The 26,567-nt window shown below is 42.2% G+C and overlaps 1 protein-coding gene across 3 annotated transcripts in view; it reads left to right on the top strand.

The window, feature by feature from the left end:
* The first annotated feature begins 44 nt into the window (after positions 1-44).
* Positions 45-26,567, top strand: part of adamtsl5 (ADAMTS like 5) — a 47,858-nt gene continuing 21,335 nt past the window's right edge. Inside the window, exons 1-9 of one of the 3 annotated variants that reach the window (XM_084000038.1) lie at positions 45-2,187; positions 2,860-2,927; positions 7,435-7,788; positions 7,856-8,486; positions 18,506-18,581; positions 23,692-23,864; positions 24,013-24,073; positions 24,706-24,811; positions 25,964-26,091. In XM_084000038.1, coding sequence (XP_083856164.1) covers positions 8,467-8,486; positions 18,506-18,581; positions 23,692-23,864; positions 24,013-24,073; positions 24,706-24,811; positions 25,964-26,091 — 564 coding nt within the window. In that variant the 5' untranslated portion in view covers positions 45-2,187; positions 2,860-2,927; positions 7,435-7,788; positions 7,856-8,466. Of the gene's footprint in view, positions 2,188-2,859; positions 2,928-7,266; positions 7,789-7,855; positions 8,487-18,505; positions 18,582-23,691; positions 23,865-24,012; positions 24,074-24,705; positions 24,812-25,963; positions 26,092-26,567 lie in introns of those variants that run through there. The other 2 variants (XM_084000040.1, XM_084000039.1) reach the window with 2 other exon arrangements.

Below are 26,567 nucleotides of genomic sequence, written 5' to 3'. Positions count from 1 at the left end.
ATTTTACACACACACATACCATCGAGTTAAGTGACCCCTACAGCTGTGTTTAGTGGCCTATGTTTCTTAGACATCCGAGCAAGTGTGCGTGCATGTGTGTGATTTATTGTGCCTGTGGTAACATCCAGTGTGCTGCACTGATGTTTACTGCACTTCACATGTGAGGCATCGACACTGAGATGATGTTGGCCTGGACAGTTGTTTCCCATCCAGATGTCTGGTATACACCAGCGCTGCCGTCTTATTGGTCGGTGTGAAGTTACAAGAAGAAGCAGCGATGTTAAAGACCTCGGTGTGGAAGTGTCCTCCATATGTTGACGGCCCAGTTTGACAGTAACGACTGATTCAGACAGACGTATGCAAACTACAAACACAACATGTGGCCCTGTTCAAACAGCTGGAGATATGTTTACTGTGTGTTGTTCAACGTGACTCAGGACGATGCTACCGTAGCGACGACTTCCTGTCAGAGGCTCGGCTATGGTTCATAGAGGACGTCCTCGCTTTGCAAAGTGTCCCCACAGTGGCTGTTTTTTTTCAGTGGTTGTCCCCATAATACATGTTCTCATAGTAAATGTCCCCACAGTGAATGTATTCATAGTAAATGTCTTTATATGTCCACACAGTAAATGCCCACTGTATTTGTGCACCCACCCACCACCGCACACTGCAAAAAAAATTACCCCCCAAACTTTATTTCTTTTTTTTGAGTTTCATATGGAAATGTTTCTGCACAGTTAGTTTCATCTGTCCAGTTTAGAGCAACATGTGACTGTTTGGTTCCTGTGCATCACATGGTGTTGCAGATGTTCAGCCTGTTTTACAGTATTCGAACAGAGCAGTAAACGTAGCTGATGGTATTTACTGGAGGATTCAAGTGGCTTTTATGCGTGTTATTTTGTTATGGGAAAGCAGTTGGTTCAAGTTCCACGGTGGTCGAATGTAATGAATAGTTCTTATTAGGATGAGTTTGGACAGCACATAACTTTGTGACTGACTCAGGCTCTGAGGCAGTATTGTTTCCGAGAAACCTGAGAGTGTAATTTTCTTACACCTTCCTGCCTGCAGTAAATCAATCTTATTGTTGTCTTTGTTCCACCTCCTTTATTTTATGAACTTTATGAACCTCATACATCAAACCTTCATGGCCCCTGAGAGTCTCTGCTCTGCACATAATCCTGCTATAGCCATTAAGCCAGCGCCACATCCAGAACATGTCATAACATCACGTCCATGTATACGGCAATGTGTTGCCCAGGTGACGGACGACAGCCTGAGATCCTGAAAGCATGAAGTGCCTCCAGCGTCTCCTGAAGCAGCACATATCTATTTCTCCATCTCACCTCCATTACCACCCATGACACGTCCTTGGATATGCTGACAATCAGATATGTTTCCTACTTTATACTGTTCCCTCTTTATCATCATCATCTCTAAGGTGTTAGATGGATTAACGTCAGTCTCAGTCTTCATGTGTGTGTTTGTGCATGTGCTGTGAAGCATCCACGTTGTTTTGATTAAATTCACAAACATGCTGCTCCCAATGATAAGTATTTTTTTCCACTGCTCGATGACTCTCAACCAAGTTTTAATTACCTGCCTGTTTTGCCCAGACCTGCATGTTGTCTTGTTACAGACACAGTTTCAGCCGCCCACTGAGTAAATATGAGCGTGTCCCACTGCCAAGTTGCACAAGTAGCGTTTTAGATTATTGAACCTACATGTGCATCGTAAACACACGGATATAATCATCGTATGCATGTTAAGGAAAAACTAAATAGTGTAAATGCTCACAAATGAAGTATGTATACAGTTTACAAACAAAAAGTAAACACGCATTTATACTGCACGTATGAATCTGGTTGTATGTAGTCCAAAACCACTTACATCCGGGTGTTTATATCATTCTAAATCTGTACTAATATTTACAACTTTATGCCAAACAATAGTAGGTTGTTAAGAACATATTGTGACATTCTGCAGTTATTAAATTATCTCTATTTGTGTCAAAATGTATACATGTATCTATATAGATAATATATTCATATTTGACAAGTTAAGTTTTGATGTCATGGTGTGAGCTAATCTCCTTTTTCCAATTGCCATTAGAAGAAGAAGAAGAAAGAGCCCTGTGTGAACCTCAGCAACAAACATCTGCATCGTGTCATCAGTGTTTTCATAACAGAAGTACGTTTCTGTTTTACAGATTAGTCCAAATGAACCCATGTATTCAGACCACAGGCACCTGCCTGGGGTTCAGTCAGCAACAATAATAACGACAAAATATTTTCATTGATTTCTCTCAAATCCTACTGCACCACTGTGATCAAAGGTCAAAGTTTATTTATAGAGCACATTTAAAATAGCTCCTGTTGCCCAAGGTGCTGTACAAGCTTAACTATGAAAGTAAATCTAATTAAATACAACACTAAAAACACCACGCAGTAAGAGCTAAAAAAGAAAAAGAACTGAAGAAATTCAACCCAACTGTTGGAGCTATTTATTTATTGTTAGTATTTAGTGTTGTTTAGTTTAGTATTTAGATTTGATTATTCTGAATCAATTTATTTGATTTGATTATGATTAGATTTCTGTTATTTAAGGTGTTTTCCTGTTTATTATTGTGTTTTGGGGCACCTTATGGGTTGATGTCACCTTCTGAGGGAAACTATATAGAAGTCAGAGAACAATATCATTCAGTGTGTTTTGACACACTCAGAGGCTGAGCTTTTGTTTACTTTTGTAACGTGTAAAGATGATGCGTGTTGATTGTGTGTATTCTCAAAAATTGATGGAACTGAGCACATGAACTTGTGTGTGTGTGTGTGTGTGTCTGTCTGTCTGTCTGTCTGTCAGCAGTTAAACAGTTAAACCTCTCTGGCTGCTCTGCTCTCCCCCATGTTAACGTCTCTGCAGCTGAAGCTCAGGTAACTCTCTGGCTGCAGCTGTGGAGGCTCCATGTAACGTATATGAGTTTTCACACCAGTGTCGGCAGTCTTTCATCAAGGCTGCGTGTGAAACCCTGTCCACCCATCAAGCTCTCCATTCATGCTGGCAGACTGCCAAGCTCAGTAAAGAGCTGATAGAGGAGGGTGGGGGGTGGATGGATGGAAAGGGGATGCAGAGTCTGCCCCCCCCGCTCCCCCAGCCCTCCTGTAATGTCTTTGAGGAGCAGTGGAGAGCTTCTTCAGTTCAGGAGCCTCTTATTACAGAGCAGCAGGGAAAGAGAAAGAGAGAGCATACATGTGTGAATAGGATGATTACTGTAAACACTTGGCTATCTGTCTCTCACTAAACACACACACACAGCACTTAACGGTGAAGTGTGTTCTGTAATGACGGGGGAACCATCGGGAGGGTGGAGGAAAATCTGTCTACATGCAGGAACAAGCACAGAGACCTGGGAGCACTTATCTGATCATTATACAGACCGGTAGAGTAGAGCAGAGCCGCTCGCTACTGATGGAAACATCTCTGCAGCATGTATACACAGTCTCTGTACACCTGACCTGACTAGATACATGTATACATTTATAATGACTTGTTTAACCACAAGGACATCAGCATCATCCTACAGTCAGATTCGAAGATTATAAAACACCTTAGTTCACATGCGGTCGTTTTTTGGCGCAGAACTCCTCTCTTATTTCTCTCCCCACTCAATACACTGGGTTGATTAACAGTAGTTGTGTTTTTTTCTTAAATAACAGCCATAGGCGGCGCCAGGTTATTAACAGCCAGTGTAGTTTAGCCAAGGGCGTAACCACCGTATTCTTTATTAGGGGAACACCAATCTGTCCCCCCCAATAATATATGAAATATTATAAAAGTATGGGACATATATTCTCCTTTTAAGAACCCCAGCTGTTAACACATCCGTCTCTTGTTATTTACGGTTTATTTTCCATTTAATTCTATGGTTTAATAACTGTTTAGCACTAGCAACTCCACATTCTGTCTCTTGCATCATTTCTAGTCCACGTCAATTTTGTTTACTTAAACCAACCACTTACTCAGAAACCAACCAGTAGTAAAGAAGTTTTCCAAATATTCAAAAAATCTATATCAAAATCAAAAATATTTCCAATACACTGAATTTGCAGACTCAGGCGGCTTTGCTGTGTTTGCTTTACAGAAATACAAACACATCTCGATGTTAGTTTCTACTGTTTCCACAAACTGTTAAAACACGTTGGTGAACCACACTGTTGCTCTGGGCGACACCTTCCTTCTTCACCATCAACACAACAACACACCGTGGTTTATTTCGACTCAGAGCACTGGAAGTGGATTCATCCCCTCCGAAAATACTCCCCCCACAAATGCACTGTGCTAAAAGCAGTGAGCAGCTATTTTAAGAAATGACTGAAGCTTTTGAAGAAATTAAAATACACTTGTGTACCAATATTTTCTGTATGTCTTAAGTACGAACCAGTTGGTTAAATTTGACTGTTTTATTTTTGTTAACAAAAATATGGGGCAATATTAGAGCCTTATGACTTATGGTTTTGAATATATTTATAGGAAGAATCAACTTGTATCAATACCCACAATCACTGATTCAGTGTTTTTTGATCATATCAAACAACTACAAACATGTAGGAGATAGAAAAACTCGACTTGACTGATACAAACCATCAATAAATGAACAGGATAAAGAAAAGTTAATAAAAGTAAGAAAATAAAAGGTACACAAACAACTGGGGTATTTAAAGGTTCAAGAAATGTGCAAAAGTGCAACATAAAGTACCCTTAATATAGCAGCGTAATACAGACATATTCACCTGTAAGTCACCTGTAAAGGGTACTGACCTAAACAATGAACCAGAAACACATGGAAATCTCACATGAGTACCCTCCTCACCCCCACCCTCATCCCTCCCCAACTCCATTCAGGACTGCAGAACGAACATGTTCCACCTGCCAGAAGACAAATCAGAGTTTGCCAAATGTTCTTAAAATCTGCAGCTTGTTCCTGAATAATAAAATGGATTATTTCTAGATTTTTAGTTTTCTCCGGCTCCGTGAGTCTCAGTGTTGGAACTTGTTTCTTTTTCCAAACCAACAGAATTACTGGTAAGTCAAAATGCTATAGCAGCAGTTTCAACTTAGATTTCCTCAGAATTACTTAAATTAGTTTTTTCAGGTTTTATCTGAAACTTCAGTGACATAGATACAAAGACATCTCTACAGTAGCCTTGTGTTTTGGGACATACAGTAGAGAGAGCTGTGGAGTTATTTACTTTATCATGTTTTCACATTATAAGCACACAGGACAGACCTCAATGTAACTTCCATGATTTAAAATTGTGTTTAACAGTGACACAAATTTATAGTACATAGTATAGATACTGTATAACCCAGGTTCTTATCCCACATGTAATTTCACATCACTGCACCTAACAACCTTCTCTCTTAGAAACAATGTCTGCTCTGGAAGAATATTCTAGACCTGATAAAATAAGGTAAGATAAGGGAAAACATGGTGGACTTGTACATGAAACAACAACTCAAGCACGGAGGTTGAAGGAAAAACTAGGATATAACTTATAGTAAGTAAGAATGGGACTTGAATATCAAAAGTATTTATAAATGAAATATAAATATAATATTGCATCGGGTAGAATGGATATTGCACAGTAATTAAATTGTGTTGTTGAGGAAGAAAGTGTTGTGTAGACAGCAACATCCCACACACTGGCTCTGTAATACTGAGGGCAGCTGCTGCAGGCTCAAGTTGTCAACATTTGTTGGTTTGTAAATCACTCCTTTGGCATCTTTAATGGCCGCAGCATCACATCCTGTGTACTGTTAAGCGGTCTGATTCAGAATAATATTTACACCGGTTACACGACCCCACACAACCACAAGTAGCAGTGAAGGCTGATAGCTGCGACCCTGAGACAGCTGAGACGCCTTTAAACATCCCTGCAGCTCCGTCCTGTTTCCTCTGTTATGTCTGCACGGCTCCTCATGATAGCTGAAGGTCGCGTGCTCAAGCGTAAGCACGGCTCAGATGAATAGTCTCGGCCTTGGCTGAGCTTTAAGGGGCTGTGACAGACGTGAGGGGGAGACGGTGGTCTGGGTTCACACAGAGGTCAGGGTGGCTGCTGCATCACTAAGTCATTTCATTTGTACTCTGCTCTGGAGGAAACTGGAGAGGAGCTGCGTGTTACTGCCTCATACATCACAAAGTGGCTCCCACTGTAAAACAAAACCTGCTAAATAGGGATGTGGCACTTATCATAGAAAGTTCAGTGAGAGACAAAGGAAATGCCCGAGGGATAGAGTTACACGTTTTACACGTCCCTGTGGAGGAGGATTGGCTGGTATGAAGTGATGATCACAGGAAGGTGTCTTGACATGTAGATGAAGATGAGGTTTATCTCCCTGAAGCAGAGCACGAGGAAGGTGAGGAGAGGCTGATGGGAAGAGAGGGTGAGTCAAACAGGGATGAGGGACGGGGGGGACTGAGGGAAAAATGGAGATGTGGAGGATCATGTTTTAGTTTCAAGCTGCTATGCACTTGTGTTTTCACTGAGGCTGTAAACCAGCAGCAGCTCGTACATCCAGGAATGATGCATTGGATATCAGAGTGATAATACTGGGAAGTGGATTGCATCACAATATCAACATTAAAGAAGTTTAAACTCTATACTGATGGATGGAAGCAAAGGTTCATGAAGGGAAGAGTTCATAAACTTCTTGGAGCTTGAGGAAAAATAACTAATCCCCTAATAACATTTACATACTACAACAAATAATGTGATGGATGCAAAAACAAAAAAGATAATAATAATAATAATAATGATAATAAAAAAATAATACGGTAATAATAATTGTCTGTCTGTATGATTATTTACATCATTTCTATCCTTATTATGACATGACACATTTCTCCATATCTGTTCTCCCACATGCTAATCTAATATAGGGCATATATTGAATTTCTATATACCATATAACATTTATGTGCAATAATGTGTAAAAATTGTATATTGACCCTTTAAGAAATTAGAAGGATTTCATATATTCACAAATATCTGTGTATGTTTATGTTTGTATGCCAATGTGACATGTCATATACCGTATATCCATCCCAAAGCCTGTCAGTATGTGGATATGAACAGTGGGTTCAAAAGTCTGAGATCGCATTCTCAAAATGTTTAACATTAATAAGAAAACCATTATACCATATACCATTATATATAATATATGAATAAACACATATAGTTGCAACACTTTTAATGAAAATATATTCAGATGCTTTGTAGTATAATGTGACAGTAAGGCTACATCACTTCTGATGCAGGGACATACAGTCATATATTACATTTCTACATGGGCAGGCACATTGGTAAACTCAATGAATACTTGAATGATTGATGGTTCAAATTTTTAATCTTGAGCAATTAATTTTCTCTTCCTCTCCAGCTTTGCTTGGCTCACTGACTCCACAGCAGCCTGTCTATACACTGAACCTGCTCCCGTTGTAAGTCTGAATCCACAATTAACTGTTCCACCGGTGTTAAAACACTGCAGGTGAAGTTTCCGAGCTCAGTCTGTTTAACCTTTATGATTTGTGAAGGAAAGTTGTGTTATCTCTGGCGGGCTGTGATTGGAGGAGAGAGGCGTGTTCACAGCAGGAATGTAGCGCTCAGGTGGAGAGAGAGAGAGAGAGAGAGAGAGAGAGAGAGAGAGAGAGAGAGAGAGAGAGAGAGAGAGAGCTGCAGACACACCGACGCTCCGGACGGCTCCGCGCTCACAACAGCCGAGGACGGTGCAACTGTGCGTCTAAATACCGGGCTCCTCTGCCGCTGGACCCCGGTCGACCCTCGCGTGCGTTGGGGCTGAGAGGAAGAGGAAGGTGAGAGGAGGAAGAGGAGGAAGAGGTCTCAGGTACCAGGAGCGCGCGGGACTGAGCAGACGTGAAACTCACCTGCCCGGAGGCGACAGTGAGACACACACACCCTCTCACCTCAGACACACGGTTTATACACTGTGTCCATGTGGGGAGAAGTGGCACGTGAGGCACAGTCACACACACAGAGAGAAAGAGGCTCGTGCTGACTTTTTCCTCACTTGTTGTTTTTGCACCTGAACGCGCAGCAGAAGACGCGTCTTTTTGCGTGTGTCCACCACAGGGACAGCTGTTAAGTGGTGCGTTCAGGGAACTAACACAGCTGATTGGATGGAGAAATCCTGCCACTGAGAGGGAGAAAGAAGAGAGGAAGTTTCTTTACAGAGTTTTTAGAATAAGAAAAGAAGAAGAGGACACAGAAGGAGAAGAGAGAGAGAGAGAGTTGGACATGGAAGGTGTGGGGTCTGGGGTCCGTGTGTTGGAGCAGTCTGCAGCGGGGACGCACTGTGCAGCTGAGCCGCGACGCTTCACGCCGTGATCCGGGAACAAATCTGCACCTGACCGCGAATGTAACACAACCTGAAGCCAATCCACAAGGCTCGACCATGTCCTCGCTACTGACCAGGTAAACCTGCTCCTCTGTGTGTGTGTGTGTGTGTGTGTGTGTGTGTGTGTGTGTGTGTGTGTGTGTGTGTGTGTGTGTGTGTGTGTGTGTGTGTGTGTGTGTGTGTGTGTGTGTGTGTGTGGTGGTGCACGAGGGTCTGTGGTGGTGGTGCCTCAGGCTGATTCACCAGGAGCCCCCAGCCTTGATGGGAGGTGATAAATTCCAGAGACAGGTTGAAGGTTTTGTGTTTTTCTCTGAGTCGGGGCTGTTTGTTCTCTGATTGAGCTGCAGAAATATGTGCTGCCTTTAAATATTTACCTTCAGTTATGTTGTGCTTGCATGGAGCTGCAAAGCCTGGAAATGTCCTGTGCAGTACAGTGAAGGAGGGGAGGTGATAAATTCCAGGGACAGTTGAGTTTTTCTGTTTGTTCTGTGGCTCTGTTTCATCACTGGAGGGAAAAGTTGCTTCATGTTGTGGCTCCACACACACACACACACACACACACACACACACTTGAACCTCGGTGCTGTGGGTGCAGGTTTGCAGTGAGCCCGGTGTCGGAGCTCTGATTTGACTTTTCCATCAGTGAAACTTGATTTGAAGCAGCTCAGTTAATCCCTCAGCCGCCTGTGGAGCGTGTGCGTTTTCTCTGGGGGCAGGAGTCATATCCACTCTGTGGCAGGACACTTCCTGCCAGTGGGGTGAGGTAATCCTCCTGCCATATCTGCCATACTGCAACCACTGGCTCCTACATTCCACCCATCCTTCTACACCACCTTTATCTCTTAAATGTCAAACTGGCTATAAATACCCTGCTCATATTTTATCTAATCCCAGCCCTGCAAAACACAGAGCACAAACACAGGAGGCTGCAGAGCGACTCAATCTCTGCAACTCTGCATACAATTTTCTTAAAGCTGTTTATTAATATCATAAAATCAAACTAACCTCTTCTCTCATTTCCATTTGGGGACATTTCCACTTTCTGCATTCAAGATGTTCGAGTGTGATCATTAGTTTCATGGGCTGCATTTGAAGTTGTCAAAACCTGGTCTGCAGAAGGACCAGGGTTTGGCTTGGGGCACATTTGCCGTCCCTCTGATATCTCTTTGGAGCAATATTTGTTTGGGAAGGAGCCGCCGGCCCCTTGAACGCTTTAATCTACTTACCATGGAACACTGAGCATATAGCTTCAAAACGAGGACTCTAATTTGGTGTTGCACGCAGTGATGTCACTTTCTCCAGCGGGGAGGAATTTCAATCCTCCTCTTCCCTGTGGATGTGGACTTTTAACACTGGAGAAGCCATGACATCGGTATTTTAAATGAGTCTTTGTGAAGTGTTTGTTTCCTCCAGCACTGGCTAAACCCCAAAAGAGCCAAGGACTTGCGCTATTTCTTAATTTGAAAATTGCCTTTATTTCACGCAGTCATTCGGCGCTGAGGTACATATTAGTAGTGAAAGATTCATTTTTTACAGATGTACCATCACAGGCGCAAACTATAACCTTCCCCAGATGGAAACAAACACAGTCTCTGATCCACAGCTAGGGTTAGGATTTAGATCTGTAGTGGTGGGGAAATTATTCATCCACCAGGAAAGAAACTTTCTGTCCGTTTGGTGATGCCGTTCTGAACACTGTGATGCCCTGAAGCGTGAGACGCTGCCTAGAGGAAGCAAAGTCACAGGCTACAAGACAATGCTGGTGATAAAATGCTGCAACACAGCTGCTATATTGACCAACAACTGACCCAGAGTCTGTAGGAGATCTGGTTTAATTTGCTGAGTCTGGGATGTTTAACATGAAAATGGTTCTAAGGATTTGTGATCAAGGGCCAGTCAAACCTTTTTCTCCTCCTGATTTGTGCTGCCCATTCTCCATTACTCCCAAACCTCAAATCCACAGATGACCATGGATGAATGAATGCAACTCATATTCTAAAGAATGGATTTTATGATGACATTCCTGAGAAAACGGTGTTTAACAAGGGTTGTGCTGATAATGATCAGGGAGGCCAGAGATCAGTCGCAGTGACTTCTTTTCATGTCCCCTCCCCTGAGTCTTTTCATATTTTCTTACACAGCTGTTAATCTTTTGTGTTCAACCAAACATCAAAGTGACCAAATTGCGAGTCCAAAGAAAAAAAAAAAGCTAAAAAAAAAAAACCCACGATTTATAATCCCAAATTTATAATAACAAATATAATTTATCAACATAATTGCAGCTCTCTTGGCTGGTTACTTTCTGCACCAGCAACAAACATTTGTATTCAAACACTGCACACCAAGAATTTGGAGATATCCCTTTTAGGTTTCTTTTATGTCAAAGTCCGGTGCAGATTTCATTATATATGGCATCATATTATTATTATATTATAATATTATTAAAATATCGGAGACACTGTGTCTCTGGACTGTGCTGTATTTTGCGCAGTAAAATCTACCCACAGTCAGTAAATTTGATCACAGGTTTCCTAACAACATCACTGTCTCCATTGACTAGCCTTGACTGGTTGAATGTACAATGCCAAAAGTTGTTTCTCAATCGTTATACTGTATCACTGTTCATAAATCAAATCAAGTTAATAAAACATGTGATGCTGTAACGGCCCTTTGGTCAGAGACAGACATTGAACAGTTTATAAAATAAAACAAGGTATAAAAGTGAAACATAAAAACCTCAAGGACGTGTCAAATCCAATGAAAACATGTGAGTTTAAGGTTAGTCATAAAAATGGCCACAGACGGTCGACACACTTTACTGAAAGGGTTGAACTGTTCCAAGAGCAGCTACGGCAAAAGCCTCTGCAGCTTATATAGTAAATCTCATCACTGCTCTTGTATCATGATGTGATTGTTGTCATGGTCCAGTTCAGAAGACCCAGACCATGACCCTGAATTGTACTCAGAGGGGTCTCCACTATCTGAGCCCCCTAAAGATTCCACTCAGTTAGTCATCAGTTCAATTTATTAATAAGATTTATAAATTAACAAAACCACATAATCTCCAACAATAGACAACACAAAACAGGAGGTCAGACATGGAGAAAACCACACTCGTCTCTCAGTTGTTTGGAGGCTTTTTAATGTTGTGAAGGTTTGGATCCGGCTGCAACCTCCCTCTCAGTCACCCTCTCACTGTTTTCAGGTCAGTGTGAACTGTGTGTGGATTCGCTCGTACACGCTGACCCCCGTCCTCCCTCTGAAAGAGAACAGTGGAGCGAGACGCCGGTCTCGATGATGGACACGGTTCTAGTTTCAAGGTCCACTCAGATAAGACTTTACAGCTCTGTGTTTGTCTCTTTAAGATCTTTATTTCCATGGAGGATTACTGTTGTGTTTTTATCCATTCGTGTCTTCCGCTGTCTGTCATCGTGATATTTTAAAACCCTCTGAAAGAATTTCCATGAAATTTGATGGACGCATCGGCTCTGTGCCAAAGAAGGATTGATTTGGTTTTTAGTAGTTATCCAGATCTGGGATTTCTGCCATTGGGCCATTAGTGTTTTTACCTGTTATTATGAACCTGATGGAGACAGAAGCTTGACTCCCACTCCTGCGGGCACAACAAAACAGTTTTTATTTAGTTTGTACTGTGTATGGGTGGAAGTAGTTGAAGCCACGTGCCTGGGCGAAGAGGCAATCACCTGCACTTGTCTCTGCTTTTTAATGTTTAAAGACGTTTTACTCATAGATGGTGTTTGTTATCTTTTGTCACTTGCATGCATATCTTCATGTTTCTCATGTTGTGAGACCATGACTGTAGATGACCCGAGAGGCTCTGCTTCAGTCAGAGTGGCTGTGAAAAGATAATCTCATAATCCCTGAGGTATGACGGTGTACCGAGTTTGTTCTCCCTGTCGTGGAAGGAGCAAGTGAAGTGAAGCGAAGCGAGGGGAAAGGAAGGGACCTGAGGCTGAGTCTAGACTTTATGGCAACAGCAAAAACCAACAACATGATACTGACATTTGTCTTTCATGTAGTGATTCACCTCAAGCCTCTCTGTTTTTTTTTGTCCATACTTACAATTGTATTTAATTTCTTTTCTCTACATTTTTTTACGACATCTTCAAGTGAAGCAGCTGCTGACACACAAAGACCTTCCACTTGCGCTCGGAGAGGCTGGTTTTGTTAAAGCCGAGGCCACTGAGCGCCCGATTGTTGCAGCCTCATTCATAGTCAACACAGATCCAGGGGTCAGAGCTGACCTCACACCCCCAAACTGAACATCTGTTGAGGGTTGTGTCAATTCATTCAGCAGTGCGCTCCATATAACCATCACACCCTTCACCAGCTTCTCCCAAATTCTGGGTGGGTCACCGCTAAATCTCTTGGCGGGTCAAAGGTCAAGACTGGCCCCCGGTTGGAAGACGTATTGCTTTTCCAAACTCTGTGGGTGTGCAGACCATTGTAAAAAAAAAAAAAAAAAAAAAAAAAAGACGGCCTGCAGGTCACCATACAGAAACACTTAGACCAGGATCCCACACGAAGGACCGGCGGAGCTGAGAGCGTCATCAGGTGTCTCCACCGGTGCCATCCCGCGGGTCAGAGGACACATTCTCACCTGCCGTGCACTCTGAGCAGCCTCGCCTGCGACGGCTTCAGCGTGGCTGCGTGATAACAGCGTGGGGCTGTTGTTTATTTGTGCAGGGTGGGAACGTGAGCGCTACCTGTCAGGGTGTGTTTAAGGAAAGGTGTGTGAGTTCAGTCACGTCACACAGCAATTATAAATGAGGGTGGGGAGAGTGCAGCGTGTTTCACCTCACGCTCGTCAGCTCAGTTTAAAGGTTATGTCACCTGTCTGACTGACCCAGGTATCAGGGTGTGTTACTGACACAGCTGCTAAATAGAATTATTACACTACATTTCTTATTATAAATAAAAGAAAATTCTTCAGGATCATCGTCAAATCACATTTATTCTGTTACATTACAAAACTGTAATGATAGGATTGATAGAACAGCTGCATTGTTAAAAAAAAATCCCATGAATCAATTAAACATTTGATCAATAACATAAGTAAAGTAAATTAATAAGTAAATAAAGAAAAATGTTCATCACAAGTGACATCCTTCACAAATGTAAAACGTTTTGCCAGTTAATATTCTGTTCATCAACTGATCCATTAATTGATTAATCAAAGACCAAAGAGGTTTGAGGTCGAGGTTCAAGTTGACAATCCTCTAACGGAACAAACAACATCATGGAGCTGACAGTCGGACAAACAGGTTGATGGGTAAATATGACATCCAGGAAACTAATGATTATTCTCATTATGGCTGATGATTGATTTAAATAAGAAATCTCAGGAATCAATCAGGGAATCTGGAATCAGAATGAGTCTGTGACTGAACAGCCACGTGTTTTTAGTAACTGTTGTAATTGGAGCTGTAGGTTTTGTATGGCGTTAAGTGTTAGTGTCAGTTTAGATTTAGGGCTGAATGATGTACACAAAAATATATAGAGACTGATTTGACAGATACAGCAATTCATCTCATATTAGTGAGAACATTTTTTTGTTTTGTTTTTTACATTTCAACTTAATGTCAAAATGTTGATCTTTATCTAAACAACTATGCAGCCCCTGAGATTTGTACATGGGGATTTTATTGATATCTCAATTAACTGTTGCCATTAACCTTAACTGCTCTGTTTCACTGTAACTTTTCATTACATAATTTATTTACGAACCTGCATCAATAAAATGATTGGTGTTTCTCTGTAGCAAAGTTTAATTCAGTGGTTCATTAGCACTAAACTTATGTAATTTTGACACACACATTCCCCACCGAGGATATGGTTCTAGTCTGATTGTGAGCGGTGTTTGTTTAATAATTAGAGCGGTTCAGTGTTGTTTGTGTTGGGTGTGGCTGAGAGCGACTAATGTCAGTCAAAATAAACAACTAGTCTCTTATTGATTAAAACCATTTCCCTCTCCCTGCCCTGCAGCTATTCACTAATGTGCTGCTATAGTCTTAATGAGTGCAGGAGGAGGCGGCCTGACCCCTGCTCACCTCTGGGAGGGCCCCTGTGGTGAGGGGGCCGAGCAGTCAGTGACCGGAGCTGCTGTCTTTTCATGTTCAAAATCTGAAGCCAGACATCAAGTGAAACTGAGAGAAATGACTTCATCTGCCTGGACTGTTTCACATGTACCATTTATCTTAAAGGGATAGTTCAACATTTTGGCAAATTAGCCCATTGCCATAATCCCTATAGTCATAGCAGTAGGTTTCTAACCTTTAATTGTCGGTGCAAGCTATTTTTAGAACGGCGGAGCAGAGCCGCTAGCTGTTCAGAGCTACGCTATGGAGGCTAATGGGATTTCTTGGTTTCTCTCATCAGACTCATCAAATACACAATCCAACAACTTGTTGTGACCTGCACATTCACCACGCTATGAGATAATAACAGAACGTTACGAGACAGAGTTGTTTTAGAGTCAAATGCAGAGATTGCTTGCCGAAAAACTGCCCTCGACAGGAAAGCGCATCAGCGGTTTTGCATGCTACCAATAGCACCTACAGTAAAGAAGGCCATTCGGTCGAAAACCCTGTGTGATGTGCATATAAAAAACCCTTGCTTTTCCCCAAATTTGTAATACAAAACATAGTCTGTAAGTAAAAATGTCAAATTTTATGTTCTCCCCAAAATAAGTTTTTACCGATTATACATCACAAATCACTATTTATTGCACTTCGTCTGCGACTCCAGACGACTGTTGGTTTCTGTTCATTACAGTAATGACAAAATGAAACACTCCTGAAACTTGTTAATGTTGTATAATCCAGCCAGCTCTGTCAAAAGACCCACATCAGATGAGATCTTACAAAAAGTGTTTCAACTCCATGATGAAAATAGTCACACATTTACCCTTTTTACGGCGGCCCCCCAGGAACCACCTGAAACTTCCCTGGGGGCCCTGGACACTTTGAGAACCACTATTATAGAAATGTATAAAAGAGCAAATACATTTAGAAGGAAATGTCATTGGAACTTTTCTTTTAACATGTTAAGTAATTAATTCAGCAAGTCAAAACCTATTTCAATATAAATACTTTGTCGTGCAGTAGAGCACACATTTGCTATGTGTTATGATTGTGTTCAGACTCTCACAGCTCAGTGGTGAAGGTCAGAGAAACATCCTGGTCCTGGTCTGGTTTAATACGGGAAAAGTTCACAGCCACTCCAGACATGTGTTTATTATCATTTAACCGGCCTGAACCAAAGAACTCCATAATTTAGTGACATATAAACATCATTTATAGGAGCAGGTTGGTCCGTCACACTCAACATCGGGTCTGGATGTAGTTCTGTTAAAGTTACACCAACATGATGAGGTCACTGAGTGCACACTGTTATGAAATTAAACATATTGTTAAGATTAATGATGCTCTCTGACCAGGACACATTTTAAAGATTCTGCTAATAATAAAAACAATAAAGTGCCTTTGATACTTGAAATGCAACTCAAAGTGCTTTCCATATAAGAGCAAAAAGGGAAGTAACAAATAAATCAAGCAGTATTAATGAGTTATAGTAAGATAATGATAAGACCAAATAGGAAAATAAATAGAAGGAAGAATAAATAAATAAAAACCAGAGCATAAAAGTAGGTCTTGAGCTGCTTTGTAAAACTATCTAAAGAGGAAACTTCTCTTAGTTGTATAGATCTGTTCCAAGCCACTGGTGCATGAGAACAGGATGCTGCTTCACCCAACTCTTCACCCTTAACCCTTCTGTTCATTCTTGGTACACTAAGCAGGACAGCACCAGAGGAGCTGAGAGAGCGAGCTGGAACACAGACAGATAAAAGGTGATAGCTAAGAGAAGTGAAAGACATTTAAAATCAATCCCAAATGCTACAGGAAGCCAGTGCAGAGAGGCTAAAACTGGAGCAGTGTGATCGCTCATCCCAGTTTTGGTTAAAACTCTGACTGTTGTGTTTTCTACCAAAAGTCAGTAGTTGATTCACTGTAGGGGAAAATAGTCTCAGTTTAAGAATGACGAACAAAAAGGATCCCAGTTGTGAGATGTTAGAGCACACACACAATGGTCCTTCAGTCAGAATAAGGATGAAAGTTGTTGTTCCATCTGTGGGTCAGTGTGACCTTCCTGGTTCCTCTGATCTGACTTTCCCCATGTAAGGCCAGGACGGGAGCCAGGCTCTCTGAAGGGAAGGGCTGCTCAACCGAGTGTGAGGGAGATGTGTATCGTTTAATTGGATGGGGCAGCTACTGACCTGGGACCGAGCCAAAAGTCAGTCCCAAAAGCTCTGGACCAGCTCCGAGTTTATGGCTCAGGGAGCGATAAGAGAAGCCCAACATACTCAGAGAGAGAGAGAGAGAGATGTCTGATGGTGGGACAAAGTGAGACATGAGAGAAGAGGGCAGGGCGGAGGAAACAGAGATGATTAAGTACTTCCCCAAATATCTTTTCCTCAGAGTGTGATAATGAAATTTACACGTCCACATCACAGAGCCGAGCCTTAAACGTCTGACACACTCACTGTGACTGTCAGCGAAACAGTGCCCTGCCAGGAAACAGTAACATGAAGGGGCTTTTCCAAGAACCACCGGCTCTTCTCAGGAAAAGCACTTGTCCTTTGATGAGTCAGATGCAGAGACAGACGGTGAAGCTGCGGCTCACAGTTGCCTGGTCGCGTTCGCCCCGGGGGTAAAGACGGAGATGAGGCAGCTAGTAAAACAAACACAACAGGCACTCAACACCAGGCTCAGTAGAGGTCTTATCTGGTAGCAGCTCACAAGTGGCTCACTGTGTTGATACTAGAGCTCAGACCTGTTTCTGACACAGTGTCGATGTGCAAAAACATGCTGCTGTTTGGTCTCTAAATAAAGCCAGTGTTGTCAAGTGAGATGGTGGATCACACTCGAGCTTTATTCAGCCGTTAGAGCCAGAATCTGCTCCAGGAGGCTCATTATCATTACCCGGATTCATATGAAATGGTTCAAATTTAAAATGTTTCCTGTATCCCACACTTTTCCTGTGATATTTATTATCCTGGCAGACATCGTATGAGGCAAAGTGATTGAATCCATGTCAGTCATTGCTGAACACCGCCAACAACTGTGATGGGACATAGGTCTTGACAGCATCAAAGTGAATGGAGATCACTAAGTTTCCCAGGATCAGGCTGAAGTTTCTATTTCATATGCAACTATAAAATAGTTGTAGAGATTCAAACTTTCATGGTTCAGCGTAAATGTTTCTCCTTTTCTTATATTCAACAATCCCGATATAAGTTTCAGTCACTGACTTTTTACCTTAGAAATAGGCTTCTAGTGTGACTGTTGTAAAAACGTATGCAACCTTGAACTTGCTTGATGCTTCACTTACACTAGGAGGCAACAAAGTCAGTCTGCAGATGAAGACTCTGTGATGTAGCTGAAAGCTCCAGAGAAAGACTGAAGTGAATAAGAGACGGTAGAGTTTGGGGGTGAGGAGTCACTCCACATGTGCACACATGAATCATGTAAGCGACAAATAAATAACTGAGTCTTAAAGACACCCAAGTCTTTTCAACTCAACTGAAAGTAGTAAAAATGCAGATAAAACAGGATTTGTGGCAGAGCTTCGACTGTTCACAATCACATCATTTTATTGTCGTACTGTATGTGTTTGTCATTTTATGTAACTGGGGTCATCGGTTGGACATTGGATGTATGTGGGAGTTAATAAGACACTGTTGGGGTGGGGGTGGGGGGCTGGGGGTGGGATGAATGATACTTGCTGGATGGGGGGGCATTCCTGACCTTGGCTCCTGCCCACAGGGGTTCGTAGTAGCACAGCAGCTTATTTGTGGATATTATCAATGACCTAAAGACCTTGGCTGTTTGAAGTGTCAGTCGCCTCTTGTCCTTCAGTTTCCTCTCCTGTCCTCTGAAAATGCTGCGGCAGCTTCCACATCGTCACCTTTCTGTGTTTGTACGTGTGTGTGTGTGTGTGTGTGTATAATGTGGAAAACCACGAGGGTGATGTCACCGTGCAACTGACGGCGGTTTGTTTCTCTCCATGTCTCCAGGAAGCTGACTCTGTGCCAGGCCCTGACCTTTGTCCTGCTGCTGCTCGCTCCCGTCGGCCTGTCCTCCCCGCAGAGCGTAAGTCCAACCAGCTCACGTCAACACGAGTCAGAGCACTAACGCCTCTGCTGCTATACTGACCCCCCCGTCCCCCCGCCCACAGCTCTTTTATACTGGGGGAACCTTGTAATTAGCCGATCACCACTAGCTCCCACCAAATCAATCAAAATGATATTTAAATTAGTTCAGTTCAACTCAATTCAGTTCAATTCAATTCAGTTCACATTATGTCAATGCACTTTACAGCTGAGGTCAAGACCTTCAACTTTATTACAGAGAGAAATCTAAGAGCAGCACAGTTTGTTAATTGTTGTGACTGTAATAGATAATTATTAGGCAATTATTATTATGATTATTATTTATTATGATAATAATAACAATCAAAGCCTTGATTATTATTATTATTATTATTATTATTATTATTATTATTATTATTATTATTATTATTATTATTATTATTATTACTATTATTAATTGATTTATGCAGTTAGAATTACACCTAAGCTGTTGTGTTGAGCTATCAGGGCCACCGTACATCACAGTGAAGACAGTCTCTGTCATGTTGCTCATTGTCATTTGATTCATTGTTAATATGAAGTTTGATAATATCTAATTAAAATATAATCCTCACTAAATATCTTAGTTATCTCCCGACAGAGCTTTGAGTGAACGTATATCAATGTTTTCTTTAACCTGTCCACAACAGCTCACTGTCGTTCAGCAGCCAGGATTTAGGCCTTTGTGTTGTGTTGTGCAAATACACAAAGCTAATGGCTGGATGACAGTGTTTCAACAAGTGGCACCATGCTACATTTACACACTGGGCCTTGTAGGCCTGGCCCTAACCTGCCGGGGCCCGGGGCCTTTTCCCACAACCTCCCCCACTTTTTCCTGCCTCCTCCTCCTCTTCTTCCTCTTCTTCTTATATTTGACAGAGTTAAATGTTGTGATTAGGATAATTTGTGTGAAGAAAACACAGCTCTCAAGTTCCACAGAGAAAAATAGTGCTAATTTAGATAATAAACCAATCACAGCCCTTTGACCGGCGTCAGATGTGAGAGGCTCTGCTGATTGCTGAGGTCTGGGAGCGAGCTGATTGGATTGTTTTTGCAGCGGCAGCGTGTTTGTGGAAGCGGTGGCATCCTCTCGGCTTCTCCATGCTCTGATTGCTGCTACTCTGCGTTCTCGACTCCGACCGCAGCGTCCATCTTTCATCACTGTTTGTCCTGTTGTCAGGCAGACAGACCTCGCCCCAGGCCTGGCTGGAATAACCAGACATAGACAGAGATAGGCTGTAGCCCCCCCAGCCCGCTCCGTCACATCAAGCACAGGAATGTAGTGGCGGGTCAACACACTCAAGATCTGCTTTTTTTCCTCTGTTGTTAGCAAAAACAATAAGTCAGAAATGTCATTCAAATGAATATAATGACTGGGTAAAATCAGATCATGTCAGTCTGAAGCTGCTTCAGCTGAAGCAGATTGCTGAAAGATTTTCTGCATTCAGTCATCAACGCAGCTGCACTGGCAACAACTCTGCTGACAACATGTGGTCACTGCACAGAAAGAACAGGACAAACAACAGACACAGTGGACCAAGAGCTGGAGTCTATTTAACGAATTGTGTGTTTATTCTTAACTTGTAACACTTCATATCTATAAATTAATAACCACTTATATAGGAGAAGGTTCATAAGATCATTTATAAAGTGTCAGTAAATGATTAAGAAACTATGTAAATAGTTGAATAGTAAATAGTGCAACTAAATAATAAGTATATTATTGTTTACTTACACTTCACTGACTCAAGTATGTTTAAATAAGGTTTAAATATTAAGCATTAACTAATGTGTACTTTACTTAGTGCTACAGTATTACTGCTTGAACTCAATCCCATCAAAGCTGAATAAACGTGTTTCTTTAATAATAGAAAATATTTGTAAGATCATCAGCATAAAATTCAAAACTGTTCAGGTTTATAAACTTGTTTACTTATGCTTTGGTTAAATATTTACTGATTTAAATAATAACTTTTGCTAAATCCACACTATATTATATTTATATTATATAATTGAATATAATATTTGTATATTATATTGTCTTTCATGGTTGATATCCTGAGTTAGGATGGTAACTAACAGCAAAGGATCAAAATGGACTCACAACAAACTTAGATAAGAAAATTTAAAATCATGTAAAGAACATGTTGGATGAGATAATGAGAGTCATTGAGACAGTTCATGTGAACGTGGTCTCTGTCTTCACTGTCGAGCGGCTCCAGTCGTGTCTGTCAGCTCCAGACTGTGTGTGCAGACTGGGAGAGCTGGTCCGCTGACAGACACAAGGCATGATGGGAAACTCAACCATAGTTCATCTACAGTAGTCTGTCCTACTTCTTACCTTCACCTGGGACTCTCTCTCTCTCACTATATGCACTTTGCTTTTCAAACTTTTTTTTTTCTCTCTTTGCTCATGCGAAGTAGGGAGTGAGGGGTGGGTTGGGGTGGGTTGGGTGGGGGGAACTGTAAAGGTCGAAGGTCACTTTCATTAATTTAGAATGCCAGCCCACCCCATCTCCAACTGTTATCAACGCTAATTTGACCGGCGGTAACACTAATGAGGGCGACCTCAGGTGACCCTGCCACGGAAAATGATGGAGAGTCGTAGCACAGGTTGCTCTCAGCTGAGTGTGTGTGTGTGCGTGTGTGTGTGTGTGTGTGTGTGTGTGTGTGTGTGTGTGTGTGTGTGTGTGTGTGTGTGTGTGTGTGTGTGTGTGTGTGTGCGTGTGCGTGTGCGTGTGCGTGTGCGTGTGCGTGTGCGTGTGCGTGCACGCAAATGTCTGACCAGTTCTATTCCGAGTCTCAAAGTGAGAAAGCCTCTGTCAGTCTCTCTTTTCATTCCACCTGAAAATACAAGGTGAACGTCAGAGTGGTGTTAACAATAATAACTACAAAAGAAAGTTTATTTGTTTCCAGGTTTGGGGAGTTGGAATTGAATCAGCAGGTTAGAAATTAAAGGTACGAAAATGGTTCACCATACTATAGTTGTTGTTGTCGTCATGCTTAATTAAAGCTCCTTATTGTCCTGTTCTCCTAGGTTTTATTTTGAAGTGTTGATCCATGAGAAGATATAAAAAACAGCTCTGTGCCGTTTGCCGTTTTTACTCTCTCAGGATTGATTGATTGGATTTATTTCAACGGTTGATTCAGTGCTCAGACAAAATGTTTCACCCCTGTGTTTTCAAATTAAAATATTTGCTCTTCTTCTCTGCCATAACAGCTTTAAAATCATCTCTGTCATCATCAGCTTGAAGCTTTTGAAAATTATTAGAAACCTTTATTGTTGTCGTTTTGCACGCTAAAGAAAAACCTCACCAGTTAATAATTGAGAGTTTGTCAAAAATAGAAAAAATCATTGGTTTCAGCCTGAGTCTCCTCTCCTGCTGTACAGTACACGATCTGATTACATCGTGGATAATCCTTCTGCATAATTCTGCAAATCAATGGGAGAAGAGTTAACAAAGGAGGAGAAATTGTGTTTTATTTTTATTCTCATCGGGCCAGAGTGGAGATTTAATTCCCATCCTGCATAGCGGACGCTCGGCACGACGGCTCTGGCTTCAGCTCCTCCTGGTAGGAAGTCAGCTGGCCCGTTGAGTGTAAAGAGTTAAGGTGTGAGGCAGCTCCTGTATGAGAGAGTGGTGGGAGCGCTGCCAGTTTCAGTCCTCCTCCAGGGCACAAACTCTGGAATGTGTTTGAGGAGCGCCATTGAGATTTCTCTAATCACTTTTATTATTTGGCTCTGATGATCCTGATCCACCAGGCTCACAAGGTTTTTTTTTTTTTTTTTTTTAAATGTACCATCTCGTCTTTGAATAGATTTATCTGCCTGTCGGATTTGTGGCTATAAATAATGTGGGTTTTGTTCGGCGTCATGCACATAACTTCCCCAACAAACCCTTGCAAATGATATCTCATCATTCTGCCAACACTGTCTCTCTGTCCTCCTCACACACACACACACACATATACGCTCACACACACACGCACTCACAGGGATTGTAAGCTGCTGACAGTTGCCAGTTGCCACCTGACAGCTTTTGAAATTGCAGGACAGCGCTGCAGAGTGATGCTGCAGAGTGATGCTGCAGAGTGACAGCGTTGTTGGTGTTTTCTCTCTCAACCGACAATGACCACACTTCAGAGGCAGTTAATCAAAATAACACAAACAGATTTTGGTTGTGTTTTGTGTTAGAATTTGATGTTGAAAATGACCAGATTTCCAAACAGCCACTGAACCACATTGTCCAGTCTGAAGTTTGTCTTCCAGTTTCCTCACTCCATATTATTTTTTTACACTACTGACACTGCTTGTGGTCAGTTCTTTCTTTTTGTATTTTTTAGTGCAGTGTCTGTTGAAGTGATAGTTTGGATTGTTTGATGTGTGGCTGTTGAGGGGTTGTGTGACTTGCTTGTCCATGTTTAACCTGCAGTAGATTGAGATCACAGTGTCGAGACACAGGCAGACTAAGCTGAGCAATGTGCTGCAGGGGTACAGTGTCACTGAAAAATAACAACAACAGCAAAAAAAAAAACTTGGTTTAGCCACTTTCAAATATGTTTGCAGAATATACAGTATAAGATAATATTTTAGGTGAATGTTTCATTTTGAATGTTTTCACCTCTTTATCTCACTGTCAAACATTCACTCAGCTGTGGAACTACATTTTTCAACTGTTTGACTATCGTACAGTATCCTTTAAACTGTGAACACATCAGGAGCTTTTCTTTTCTTTTCTTTTTAATCTAGTTTTCTTCTTTATGTGCTTTGATGATAAGACTTGATGATATGTATGCAAAAATTTAGAGCAACATGTCATGTATGAGCAGTTTTTTCTTCAAATAAAAAGTTTAATGACAAAACAAAATAAAAGATCTTTGTTTGGGGTACTGTATCACTCAGTGAAGTGTCTACTTGATCAACAGGTGCCTCAGCCTCAAACTCAGAAATACCTGGTTCTCCTCCAACACACACTGGTTCCTCACTTTTCTGTTTCCTGTGTAAGTAGTTGTGTTTGTAGTTGATGACATGTTGGCATTAAAGTAATGGTGTCTTTCTCTGGTCTCCTCAGACCTCCTGGGTTTCTGCATGGGGTCCTTCCGCTGAGGCCTCTCTGGGCCGTCCGGCACGGGCCCGAAGGCAGCTGCACTTCAGAAACGAGTGGGGGACATGGAGCGGCTGGTCTGTCTGCTCTCGCAGCTGTGGGGGCGGAGCCTCGGTGCGGACGCGCACCTGCATCACCAGGTAAACAAGCCACATCCAGACGTGCAACACAACTCAGTTTACAGTAGCCTACATGCTAGTGAAATAAACGTATATTAACTAGACATCACGGCAGCCTGCACAGTCACTAAACTGTGTGTCCCATAAATGTCTTTGTTCTGTGTCTCAGGAACCCAGTGGGTGGACCATGTGCAGGAGACCCCAGACAATACAAGATCTGCAACACCAAGGTCAGTTCAGCACAAAGCTTTTCACACTGTATGAACGCAAAAACATCTTAGAACAATGGCTGGTGTTTGCTCCAGCAGTTGGTCACCCGGGTGTGTTCGGCTCAGGTGCAGCACCGAGGATTTCCAGGGTGTGATGTGGAATTTTACTGACAATTTATTTCATAGTGGCGCTGCAGTCAGGTAGCAGGGCGACTATTGTGTTGGAGACTTGCTGTGAGGTCAGCGGTTGTGTGTCAGACACACTGTGGTGTGTGTGTGTGGGTGGGTGTGTTTGGACAGCCAGTAAGTGTTGCCCATATTGATTAAAGGAAAAACACACAGAAGGTGATGCAGCATGTTGAAGCATGCTTGGATGTGTGTGCATGTGGCGGTTTGTCCCGGCAGAGTGCCGACACATCCGTCTCTGCAGCACTTCATGATACCAACGTGAGGTTGTGTGTCACAAAAAATCTCCTCACGCTGTGACACATCTGGCAACAAAGACTTGATTTCAGGGATAAAACTAGCATTAAGACTTAGTTAAGAACTGTGGGAAGAAAGACGGGGGGGGGTTAAGTATGAAGTTGATGGGTTAAATGTTGTTTAATGATGTAACCTCCAGTGATGATGATTGTGTGTGTGTTTGTGTGCAGGAGTGTTCTCCCGGCGCTGAGGATTTCAGAGACATGCAGTGTGCTGCCTTCAATGACAGGCCGTTGGTGGCTGGAAACTCCTTCAGGTGGACCACCTTTCACGGAGGTCAGTGAGACAAAGCCCATTCTGCTGATACAAGGTCTCCACACATAGATGGGAGAGGTTTTTAACACAAAACTCAATGTATTTGATGACATCAATACTAAATATGAATTCTAATGAATCAGACCTGCTCATTAATTTTCAGAATTGACTGAATACAACCAGATATTATATTACTGTACATTCCTCTGTAGAGACAGTATAACAACATCGATAGCAGTTGACAAATCTCTACAATCCCCTCACTTCCTGAGATACTGAAACAGATTAAAATTTGTATTAAAGCTCCATTTTTTCCTCTTCTCCCAAGTCAAGTCTCAGTGTAGTTTTATATCTCCTCTCTCAGTTGTCTCTCTGAAGCTTAAGTTACAACAGGCTGGTGTCAGGCAGTCAGAAGAGAGGAAGCTCTGAGCCTCTCTTCTGATTGGCTCACTGTTTTCTGTGTGATTCAACAAAAACAGAGCTGATTTAAGGTAAAACACTCAGAGAAATCAAATCCTGTAAGTGTTGTGTGGTGGGTCCAAGTGGGCGGGGCCTGGTGACTGCTTTGTTGTGACATCACAAAGTCACAGAAGTCCTGACAGCTGTTATTAGGCCTTAATATCTGAATATCTGAATACAGACTGTGTGCATTTCTCTGTGGACTGAGATTTTGATACTTTCAAAATATCAATAGAAAACCTAGACCTGCTTTATAATCACACCACACATGGACATATACCCTAATTAGTAGTATTAGTAGTAAGTAATTACTACTATGTAAACTGAAATGAAATTTTTTCATCATAACAAACAAATGTTTAATAACTTTTTTTCCCTCCAACCTTAAAATGGCTACTCTGGTAGAAAAAAGTAAGTGTTTTCCTCTGCCTGCCCCTCAGTTACTGTGTTGGTGGCAGTCATGTGGTAAATTTCCCATGCTGCCATGACTCCCATGTCTATTATGAGGCCTGCTGGGTGTTTAATCCCACCTGTGTTATGAGTTTTCCCCATGACACCTGCCAGCTCTCTGCCTCCTCTCCCTCTCCGCTTTCTCCACTGTTCACCCCCTGCCTGCGTCCGTCGGTCAGTCACCTCCCTCCTTGTCCCCTTTGCCTTTGCCTATTTTCCCCTCTCTAAACTAATGAGCCGCTGATTGAACATCTTCCCCGCCAGGCTCTAACCCCTGTGAACTGAGCTGCCTCGCCGTGGGCCACAACTTCTACTACAACTTTGGCCGTGTGCTGGACGGGACAGCCTGCGACAAGGAGCCTGGAGCCATTTGTGTCAATGGACGCTGCCTGGTGAGTGAAACAAGATGTGTGTGTGTTTGTGTAACAGTTTTCTTTATCTATTGTTTTTATTTGGTTCTTCTGTGTTTATTCCGATAACCTTAGCCTGTAGAAGACAGAAGAGCTCCACACACCTCCAAAGAGTATCTTGTTGTTATGAACAGTTGGTCAGCAAACAGATGCCTCTCTGTGCAGTTGCAGATATGTGATTTGTCTAACTACTGAATCATCTTTGCTGTCACTGGTCTCCACCAACATCTCAGGTTCTTCTACTCTTTTGTCTGTCCTTGGTTTGGTGCTGGGCACAGTGGGCAGGTGAACAGTGGAGACAGTACACCTGCTGCTGGAGACAGGGCTGATAAAACCAAAACCACACAGTGAAGGTTTCCATGAACAGAAACAATGAGCCAAGAGAGGCTGAAAAGCTTCACAGAGCTTCAGAATGAATTCCCAGTGGTTTGCCACTGGCAGTGACACCATCTTCATTC

This window comes from Trachurus trachurus, assembly GCF_905171665.1.
Source record: "Trachurus trachurus genome assembly, chromosome: 3".
Classification (NCBI taxonomy): Eukaryota; Metazoa; Chordata; class Actinopteri; order Carangiformes; family Carangidae; genus Trachurus; species Trachurus trachurus.
This window is presented reverse-complemented; position numbering and strand designations above follow the sequence as displayed.